At 45.6% G+C, this 11256-nt stretch overlaps 2 protein-coding genes across 2 annotated transcripts; both read right to left on the bottom strand.

The window, feature by feature from the left end:
- Nucleotides 1–1539: 1539 nt before the first annotated feature.
- tmem82 (transmembrane protein 82) lies at nucleotides 1540–4886 on the bottom strand. The gene is made up of 6 exons (XM_084474808.1): nucleotides 4623–4886; nucleotides 4292–4364; nucleotides 3937–4123; nucleotides 3410–3824; nucleotides 1839–2035; nucleotides 1540–1662 (listed from the first exon to the last, which is right to left on the bottom strand). Exons 1-6 carry the CDS (start codon nucleotides 4705–4707, stop codon nucleotides 1564–1566), a joined length of 1056 nt encoding a protein of 351 aa, XP_084330934.1. The 5' UTR covers nucleotides 4708–4886; the 3' UTR covers nucleotides 1540–1563.
- A 630-nt stretch (nucleotides 4887–5516) lies between these two features.
- On the bottom strand, nucleotides 5517–10879 carry sult1st5 (sulfotransferase family 1, cytosolic sulfotransferase 5; the record flags this gene model as incomplete). The annotated part of the gene is made up of 8 exons (XM_084473755.1): nucleotides 10742–10879; nucleotides 9109–9241; nucleotides 8069–8197; nucleotides 6971–7068; nucleotides 6598–6730; nucleotides 6013–6107; nucleotides 5717–5897; nucleotides 5517–5629 (listed from the first exon to the last, which is right to left on the bottom strand). Exons 1-8 carry the CDS (start codon nucleotides 10799–10801, stop codon nucleotides 5517–5519), a joined length of 942 nt encoding a protein of 313 aa, XP_084329881.1. The 5' UTR covers nucleotides 10802–10879.
- Nucleotides 10880–11256: the final 377 nt, after the last annotated feature.

Genomic DNA, 11256 nt, shown 5'->3' with positions numbered 1-11256 from the left:
GTGGAGCGCACCGCGCACGCGTGGCATTTGTGTGAGAACCTTTTGCAACAGAGCTCCTCGGTCCTCTTTGCGCATGCGCGTGGTTCAAGGTAACGCGTCTGGGAAGCTTTCATTTGTCATACCAAAAAAAAAAAAAAAGGCATCGCCAATAACAGAAGGTTCTAGGCCTACCAATTACATAACTCCTATATGCTTCATAAGGCATATAAAGCAATGAGAAGCCGCCAACTATGACAGCCTATATACTTCTGAAAAGGGTTATATATGTTATATGTCAGGGGTTGGACCATGGGGATAACAAAGCACACCACTGCAGACATCTATATATAATATCAGTACGGGAGAAGGCTCCTAAGGCGAGAAATTAGCAGTGATACAGAGAATATGGATTTTTTTTTATGACGTATGGCTTAGTGCGTCTGCGCACGCGTACCCATGCGGTAAAATGATCTCTAAATGCAAGAGCGCGCATGCGAGAAGGAGTGGTTATAAAGGCAGAAGAAGAGTCGAGAAAACACTTCTGCTGGGGTTGACAGGGAGGCAGCAAGCTCCATGCTGTTTCTTTTCCCATCTTAGCGATATTCGAGCATTGTTTGGGAAAAAAACATCTCCGTCGAAAGCCTTTTTGATGGGGAACTATGAAGGCTACTTTCTACACAGTCGTGGATAGTACAATTTCTTACTGTCAATGCCAGCGTGTGGAATTGCTACACAATCTCAATATGTCTCCGAAAGACCCCCTGGATTACCACGGGATTCGGACCTGTGCCTAGTTTCACACGCCCGTTGACATGGAATAAGGACGGAAAGCGTAACACGTCGGAGAGCCAGCCTCTGTACATTCCCTGAATTCAATAAATATAAAATGGGCACAATACCGCGCGTCCAATGTGGATGATGTGAGCTGGATATTTCAATGTCAAATGTGCTCGAGCAGTATGCAAACCTATGTTCCCTTTACAAGAGCGCACAAAAGAGGGACGATCATATTAACCACACTATTTGAGTTTAAGAACTCATTCAATGTGGCTTTTTTTGTATCGTCCTTCAAGTTAGTACGCCGCTATCCAGCTAGAATTCGCGTTTGCAAGTGTGAATTCGTTGCACGCCGCACATAAATAGACATTTAGCCTCTTTAAACGCCATTTTGTGCAACTTTAGAAGTAGTACGATGTCAGCCATTTGACCATTTTGAGTAGTTTATCATGTTCAGTATAAAACAGATTATAGCACACAGGGCAGTGTGCGGTTCAGGTGTGCCTGCTATATCATACGAGAAATGTGCTCATCATGTAGGCTACAAATGGCTACTGCAAACCAACACTAGCACGCCTTTATTCAAGTGATAACTAAACTATAGAACCAGTTATGAGGGCGGGGGGGAATACTTAAATACCCTTGTGGGCTATTTCACTATTTGGCTACAGCCTAAAATCAATAGGCCTATTTGGGAAGCAGCCTTAATTGTTTCGTCACTGATATGTCAGGGATACAGTTTCACCTCAGGCCTAAATACCACAAACGTAGGCTATACAAATATAGCTTCATCCCACTGCATGACATTTATTCCCTTAAATGATGTGATAATTGTAGGCGTGTCTTTGTTTCTTTTTGTTGAATCTCTTCTTCGTCTTCGTCGTAGTCTTCAAAATCCTCTTGATCCTGTGAGGGTGAGGGAATACACGTTCTCACTATGACGGCGTGTTGATAATCAAACACACACACCCACCACAACACAGACACGGTCCCAACCATTTAGTCCAACGATAACCTCAAACGTGTAGGACATGTTAATTGAACTGCAGATCACTGTAGCTGCTGCTTCTGGGTTCACTGACCGAGGGCGGCGTCGTGTCAGCGAGCAGGTCCTGAGCGGCACCGAGACACGCGGCCTCTCCCAGGAAGCAGATGAGGATGTGGACCACATCTGCCCAGCGGCCCACCGTCAGCATCAGCACCAATAGCCCCCCGAGGCGCACCACCACCGTCTTCAGCAGCCGCCGCCGCCGGCCAGCGCGCACCCGCAGCCGTTCATCTGTTCAAAACGATCATTGTGAAACGGGTGGCTTGAATCAAGCGATGTGATTGGTTCCCAACTGTTAATTACGCTATAATGAGCGTATAGAAACTCTGAAGAATAAGTCCCGCCTCCGAGGCTCCCGGTTCCCTCGGTCAAATGTCTATGGGGGAATAACACGGGGTTTATGAACGATCGTACATAACAAACTCTGTAGGTGGCGGAGAAGTAAAAGCTGCATCACGTTTTGAACTACACATATTTTCCATCTAGTTTCGACTGTGTTTTTGGATCGTCGGTGCCGTTAAAGAAGTAAACTATTATTAATGCTACTTTAACGGCACCAAAAATAAAATAAAAACCCGGTTGAAACTAGATGAAAAAGGTTGTAGTTGAAAACGTGACGCAGCTTTTACTTCTCCGCCACCTACAGAGTTTGTTATGTACGATCGTTCATAAACCCCGTGTTATTCCCCATAGACATCTTACCGAGGGAACCGGAAGCCTCGGAGGCGGGACTTATTCTTCAGAGGTCATAATACACACAGCTATGACGCCCGTTCAGTATCACTCCGCGCCTAACCTGAACTGTTGTTTATTTATATATAAAAGCAATAGCATAGTTCACTGAAGCCTAAAAACATGTTGATTGCTGGAGAGGGTGGAAATGTTGTAAAGCAATAGGCACACGCTGAGTGAACTCGATAGTAGGCTAAACCAAGCTACCGTCTCTAGCCTTCTCTCTGAAGGACGCTACAGTGTGTTGCATAGCAACCGCCGTACACTTTGCAGGCAGCCAGGAGGGACTACTTTTTTGTATTCGTTAAATAAAAATGCTTTTCCGACTTTCTCGCAAAATTGAGGGTGTCTATGACTTTCATTTCGCCATACTACTAGCAGTTTTATAAAACGGTCCGCTGCGCGTCGGGACGGACAACGCCCCTTAACTGTGGTGGTAAGTGGTAAAACCTCTAGGTTGAAAAATCGTTAATGCAAGTGAATGATGTGAGAAAATAATTATTTTCTGGTCCCGTTTGAATTGTGCCATGAATGTCAACATATGTTGTCTGTGAATTTTGAACAATTGAATTTTGAACAACATGAACAATTATATTTAAAAAATCACAGACAACATATGTTGACGTTAATGGCACAATTCAAACGGGACCAGAAAATAGCAGACGAGCGCTGTTGCGGGCACGATTGTTGACGGGGGTGGGGTTGGCTCGTTTGGGGGGGCAACAGGGGGGGCCGGACTCAGAGTTACGGGGGCACTGGCCCCCCCCTAGAACCGCCACTGGACCCCAATCATCAGCTACAGCCCTTCAATAGCGCTGCGAGACTGCAAGACGTCGCGACCTGTGCTGCTGCTGCTGTTTGTCGCAGTAGTACCTTGCATGTACACAACCAACAAAGTGTAGCAGATGGTCAGGGGGGTCCAGAACTTGAGCGCATCGGTGGCGGAGGCGAAGTGTCTGTTGACGGTGGACACGGAGGCCAGCACGGCCACGGAGAACGTGGCGACCAGCGCCCTGCGCAGCAGCGCGGGCAGCAGGGTGCCCCCCGCGGTCAGCAGGGTCATGCACACGCCGCAGTAGCCTCGGGAGCTGTGCAGCGCGTACAGCGCCTCCACGTGGTGCAGCAGCCTGGACGTCTGGTTGGATAAAAGCCACCCGAGCGCCGCCAGCAGCGTCAGCGAAAGCCAACGCTGTGGCGCCCCCTCGTGGAAGAAGTGCAGGCTGCAGCTCAGGGCGCAACCCAAGGAGAAGTGACACTGGACGAGCACCTGCTGGCATTCCCTGGATCCCTGACAATCGAGGATGCGAGCAGATACGCGGAGAGAAACAGGGGATTTAAACAAACAACATCCGAAAATAAGTTGTGTTATCATTGGATTTAGAAAAGCTCCGGTGTCTTACTAGCCCATCGGTAACCCAAGCAGAGATGGCGCGTAGAGAGAATTCCAGAACCACCAGCGAGGCCACTCTGGAGCCCACCAGGGTCAGCAGCAGCACCAGGACCCCGGACTGCAGGGTCCGGCCCAGGCCGCTTCTAGATCTGCTGTCATGTCGGAGCGGTCGCTTCTGGCCGGCCGTGACGCCCTGGCTGCAGCACAGCCATGAGAAAGAGAGGAAAAGCGGAGGCAATAGGTGTATTTAAGAGCGAACCGTACATAATAAAGGTAGAAACTACAAAAAAATAATAATAACTCAGTATCACCATCTGGTAACGCGATATACAACAACAACAGCAGCATGTGTTCGAGTTCCTCACCGCTGCTCCTCTAGAAACAGGTGCACCCTCGTTATGTCCCGCAGGACCCAGATTCCACAGGCACCGATGACTCCTGGAGGTCAGCGAAGGAATCCCAGAAATAAATGTTTAACATTTTGAAATGAAGGTTATACCCTTGGGAAAACCTATATGCGTTTAGGTTATTTTTGTTGAACCGAGATCACTTTTAAAGGTTAAACACGTTGGCCCATAACATCAACAACAACATGTAGACCGTCACAAATAGACATGACACCATGCAATGAGGACTATTGAAATACTACAGGATAACATATTCAAAGTCCCCCAAAAGACGCAGAGTCCCACCTACCTTGAAGTAAACAATCTAACGGACTGGCGTCCAGAACCGGCCACCAGTTTAGCTTGTTTATAAACCAGTATATCAAAGATAACATGACGAATGTCTTTCCAATGTCGAAAATAAATATAACCTATAGCCCTTTAACGGCGTAGAGATTTTGTCAAGTGAAATGCATTATGTCATGGCACAACAATTGAGCTGTTATGCGAAATAGCTGTACGATCATTTAGGAAATATGATTTCAGCGTTCCCAGTTGGCAATTGAGCAAACACGAGCTGTGAGCTGTTCTGTGATAATGTATCAAAGGTCACCACACAGTAGGAAACCAGCCATAAAAGTACTGGTGCAAAATTACTGACATCATTATCTGCACCACATGATACATTTTTGAAAAGCTGGACCTTTTGTCCGTTGCAATATCGTTGTCCCTTGCAATTTAAAAAAAAATACTTGTCTTTTTTTGAGATAATATATAGGCATATTCATTTCATAGAGCACATCCGATTACAAATTATATGGATCAAAAGGCGTTACAGATCAAACACTGCCAGTTTGGTTCGTGTAAACTTGTTTTAATACAATTTGAACAACAACTAGGCTGTAATACCACAGTTGTTTTAAAGCTTATATTTGAGTGAGTAGAAAGAGGGTTTACAAGATTGATTCAATCACAATAGTATACTATAGTTTTATTCAGCAAAGAATATAAAATAGTTATTTGTATATATATTTTTTAGATATTTCTATAAAATACTGCCAGTGTGTTGACTTCATAGTACTATATGTTTTTGACATGATGAAAGTAATTAATCAAAAGCAAAATACAATCTTTTTGGTCTAAAAGTCTGATATTTTTAAGATCAATTTAAATGATGACGATCACGTTCCCATTGTTCCGCTCTTTAAATCACAAACCGGAACGGAATCTCACAGTCTGACATGGAGTCCACGTAATGCTTTTCAAACGCAGCGTTCTCCTCGGGACTCAGGTGGTTCTTCCAGTCGCCGACCTCCCCTGGGGAAACAAAAGACAAACGTAACGTCGTCCGAATCCGCGTTGATAGATCGGCCCTTTCTTTCTTCATCCATCCTGCTTCATTACCTTTCCTCAGGAAGGCCGACACCTTCCGGTCGAACACGGCCTCTGGTACCGACGAGTAGTTGGCCATTGGGTTTTCTCGCATGGCCTCAAACGTCGTCAACTGCACGATTTTGTTGAGAACGTCTTCTGACAAGTGGTGACCAAGGAACGTAGCGATTCGCTGGATCTCCCTGGCGGGATTCTGTGTATTTTTGTATGTAAACGAGGCAAAGACGAATCATGAATAATTCATGAATGATGAATGATTCATTAATTTATGCATCCTGCATTTATCATCTGTATTTTGTACCACCCACCTCTTTCATGTCCTCGAAGAAAAGATAGAGGATATTCCTTTTGTCCTTCTCCTTCCAATAACCTTTGACATGTTCGTACCAGGACCCCCAGCACACTAGCCAATCAAACACCATAAGCATCAGTATAGTACAAAGTACAAATATACAAATATAGAATAAAACGAGAGGACGCATGGTCTGATGAAAGGTGAAAATATGTGTGATCGTTATCTGGGGCCGTTAACATGCTAACAATCGGACACGTGAGCAGGGATGTTATAACATGGTAACACTTTACATAAGGTGACATCAATCACTCATTAATAAACATGAGTTACTGCAGTCATAAGTATTATTATATAGCATTAGTATGGGTTAGAGTTAGAGGAAGTGGGTCATTCTAAGCTTGTGCTTCCCAGGCCTGCTCATGTGATCTCTGATATTGGCTAGATCAGTAAAACACACATTTTCAGAAAGTCCAAAATTGGAATGGAAGGAGCTAGGGTTCAAAGATCCGGCCCAAGATGAATGTTCGTTCAAATACACCTGATAACATGTCATGTGTTTGGTTGCGATCACACGTGTTCACGTATTCAATCAGAAAACACTTGCATTGTCCACCCATGAACTTCTCCAGGTACCCTGACCACGGGCCTGGCTCCGGCTGAACCAGGTTCATGCGGTCAAAGTGAAAGTAGGACACCACGTTGTCTTTAGGATTCCGAGCCACGTAGATAACCTAAAATGAATATGGTTAAATATAAACGATTTAGTACATTGACATGCAGATAGGCCTACACTCTTTCTCTCTACTTGAATACTCTGGTTTTGTTTTCTCTGGACGCATCTCATAGCGTGACTGAACTGCATTGTTGCAGAGGACTAAAGGCATTTTGAGGGAACTGATAAGAATGTCTCAATAGAACCATGAGGTGTCCTGGTGTCAGGGAATGGGTCCAATGATAAGAAGCCGTCCCACCTTGCTTCCTGACTCCCAGAAGGACGTAGGCAGCAGCTGGATGGGTAGATGAGTCTTGATCACTCGAGGAGGATCCATCTCCTCCAGTTGACTAAGTCCTGAAGAGACATTACATTAGTCATCTGAAGTCAGATTTGTCACAAATAGTGCAATGTGCCTGTGGTTGTGTGGTACTGACCAGTAGGGTGAGGGGTGGTGACTGGTTGTGTGGTAGTGACCAGTAGGGTGAGGGGTGGTGACTGGTTGTGTGGTAGTGACCAGTAGGGTGAGGGGTGGTGACTGGTTGTGTGGTAGTGACTAGTAGGGTGAGGGGTGGTGACTGGTTGTGTGCTACTGACCAGTAGGGTGAGGGGTGGTGACTGGTTGTGTGGTACTGACCAGTAGGGTGAGGGGTGGTGACTGGTTGTGTGGTAGTGACCAGTAGGGTGAGGGGTGGTGACTGGTTGTGTGGTAGTGACCAGTAGGGTGAGGGGTGGTGACTGGTTGTGTGGTAGTGACCAGTAGGGTGAGGGCTGGTGACTGGTTGTGTGGTACTGACCAGTAGGGTGAGGGGTGGTGACTGGTTGTGTGGTAGTGACCAGTAGGGTGAGGGGTGGTGACTGGTTGTGTGGTACTGACCAGTAGGGTGAGGGGTGGTGACTGGTTGTGTGGTAGTGACCAGTAGGGTGAGGGGTGGTGACTGGTTGTGTGGTAGTGACCAGTAGGGTGAGGGGTGGTGACTGGTTGTGTGGTAGTGACCAGTAGGGTGAGGGGTGGTGACTGGTTGTGTGGTACTGACCAGTAGGGTGAGGGGTGGTGACTGGTTGTGTGCTACTGACCAGTAGGGTGAGGGGTGGTGACTGGTTGTGTGGTAGTGACCAGTAGGGTGAGGGGTGGTGACTGGTTGTGTGGTAGTGACCAGTAGGGTGAGGGGTGGTGACTGGTTGTGTGGTAGTGACCAGTAGAGTGAGGGGTGGTGACTGGTTGTGTGGTACTGACCAGTAGGGTGAGGGGTGGTGACTGGTTGTGTGGTAGTGACCAGTAGGGTGAGGGGTGGTGACTGGTTGTGTGGTAGTGACCAGTAGGGTGAGGGGTGGTGACTGGTTGTGTGCTACTGACCAGGTAGAGATGCGTTTGGAGTGCTGATCTCTAGGAAGGGCATGCGGACGTAAGTGGGAGCCCTCCTCACCTTCTCTGCATCACCGCCGTGCAAGATCAAATCTACGATCTCCTGCGTCCATGTAGTACCTGGAACGCACACACACATGTATGGAAGAAATGTACGCCTACATTTCATGGTGATATATAATTATTATCAGGCCTATAGGCTAAATAAATATAATAATGGTGGAGAAAAAAAGCTTAAGAAGACAAGTCACCTCTCCCCTCTAACTGTGGCCTGGAGTGGTGCCATGAGGTCTATTGGTTAACTTATCTGTGTTTACCCGCTGACATAGAGGTCGAGGATCAGGGTGACCTGAGGCTAGTCTAGGGGCAAGAGCTGGACACCCCATTCTAGTGCCGTAAAACTGTTGCTGAATCATTCCCAAAAATTCCTGGGAGGCAAGATGCGGGCCAGGAGGGAAACTAGGAAGATAACAGAGTGTGAACTAGTTAGACGTTGTGTGTGTGCAGGGGATCCATAAATAACCTTCTTGATGGACAGAAATGGATATATAAGGAGGGGCCCGTGACTAGCTCTCCAGCTCTTTGTCAAACCAACTCGGCTTTGTTCTTACTTGTTCGTGAGTAAAAAATAAAGTCTTTTGTCATTCTTGCTCCGGTCTCCTCAAACTCTCTTATTTAAGTTTTAGTGTTAAATGCGGTTTACCTACCACACATGTACTGTATATATTCACACACACATGTATATATATATATATATACATATTGTACACACACACAAACACACACTCTATATATGTATGTGTGGCTTGTGGAGATAAATAGTGGTGGCCATTATAACACTTTTATATAATATATTCACATATCATATCATCTATAATAAAGGGAAATTACATTAAATGATATTGATTACAGCGATCTGAGTCAATTGGTACTGATTAGTACTGAGTAAAGTACAGTGCTGGTTGCTGCTATATTTCCTTATTTGGATCATCCCCATCTTCAACAATGTCAGTGTTTTCATCGTCTCTCACCGGCCTTTGGGTACGTGGCGATGAGGAGATCTTCGGGGAACGCTTGAAAGGCCTCGACTCTCTCCCAGTGCTGGACCATGGGCCCCAGCAGAGGGACCCCCCGCACCTCCTGCAGAGTGCATCGGGTTTCCTTCTGTGCAAATAACAGAAGGCAACAAAAGATGTCGATGAAGAAGCGTTACGTGCACGTTAAAATGCAAAGGAAATGATGGTCAATTAGAACAGAAGGTAATCCTACCGCACTGATTATAGTTTGATATTCGTATTCGTCTTTTTTCCCCTTTGCAAAACACAAGAGCACCTTGACACTTGATTTTGAGCCCAAGTTGTAAAGCGTGGTAGGTCGTTGTACATGGCTGTTAGTTACTTCAATAGCTCCCTTCCTTTGGATGGGATTGGCCTCCAAACAACGTTAAAGACTCATTCATATCCCCACCCTACTTACACATTATCTCTTTGACAATATCACTTTTATATTTTATATTGAGCTAATTTATAGAATGTGTGTGAATATTTGTAACAATGAATTTCGGTGGGGATATTACTGATGATATTAATACTGATATAACAGTAACACTGTTCAGGGGCCCGTCCAATCCAAACTGAGGGTTCCTCGGCCCCTCAGTCCAACTGGAAGCCAGGATTCTCCGGGCCCCCGGGGACCCGCTCCGAGGCGCTGGCTCTTTCTGTGCTAAAACGTTTTCCTAAAAGAGCCGCACTGAGCTGAGCGCACGGCCCTGGGCCCTTCATGAGGAGCAGTACCAACGTCTGCCCTCAGGGGGGCGCTGCATGGGGCCAGGCTGCAGGAAATACAAGTTTAAATCACTCTTTTGTCTCTTCACTGCAAAGCACTGCTCAACCAACAAAGGAACGCAAGAGGTCCCCCCCCCCCCAACCCAAGGGCTCTGATCACACATTCACATACACTCACATACACTCATACACACTCATACACACTCATGTACACTCACGTACACTCACATACGCTCACATACACTCACATACACTCACATACACTCATATACACTCACGTACACTCACATACACGATCACATGGAGGCGCCACCACCACCGTACACAGAGACGGGGAACAGATGTTCTTTTATGTCTTTTATGTTCTTGTTCGGCGGATCTCACTCTGTGTTGTTGAGGATCGTTTGACACATATTAGAATTTAGCTCATAATAAAATGTCCATTTGATATGAACTAAACACTACAAGGGAAATAGGGTGGGGGTATCCATGACGATCTGAAAGTGTTTTGATGACAATCCACAAGAGAAAATGACCAAGTTATTGAACATCTTAAACAGAAAAGGTTTAGATCAGGAGTGTATAGTGTCTATCTGTGTTGTTATGCTCGCCAATTGTTGTTTAAGTGAATAAATTATCAGTCAATATTTATAAAAATCCAACCAAAGTCTCCGAAGTAGTATATCTTCATTTTATAATAAGTATGAACATAATTAGCTCTACTGTTTCAATGTAGGCCTACCACATTTCACTAATTGCTTTAATACACATTAAGCTTAATTTATGTAGCCTACAACGAAATGTGTAAAACCTGACGTCACGTGACTCGCTAGTTGAATGTGGTCACGAGATTTCAACAATGTGATCAAAGAAACATTACCTCTTGGTTCGCCATCTTTAATCTTGAGTTTAAAGAGAAGTCAAAGTTGCGTTGGAGCATACGGCGCTGTGCATCAAATTCTCCAATCTACAATTCATTAATTCATTCATCCGTGAGCGATGAGCACGGAGTGGTGGCCGCGGCTGGAGGGAACTGAGGCAGGCAGCTGCTGCAAGACGGAGATGAAAAATGCAATGATTTGCGAGTCGTGTAACTTAAACATTAACACTACACAGCCCTGCAGGAACTTTGCCCCATTCCCCTCAATGATTATCTGACGGCTGACTGTGATCTCGCTTGCTGAAGGTATAAACCAGGACTACAATGTATAGCCGTGGGCGATTCGCGAACGATTCGGTCGGAACGAACGAATCCTGAAGGTGAACGACGAGAACTGATTCCCAAAACAAGAGAACAGATTTTTTTTAGATTTTTTTTTTTTTTTAACATAAAACACAAATATGGTCACGTAAATAAAAGATACAAACGAACAGAACTTCGTTTTCCCCTCGACT

Source organism: Micromesistius poutassou (genome assembly GCF_964030765.1).
Source record: "Micromesistius poutassou genome assembly, chromosome: 10".
In the NCBI taxonomy this organism is placed as follows: Eukaryota; Metazoa; Chordata; class Actinopteri; order Gadiformes; family Gadidae; genus Micromesistius; species Micromesistius poutassou.
The sequence above is the reverse complement of the archived record's forward strand: the minus strand, read 5'-3'. Positions and strand labels throughout refer to the sequence as shown.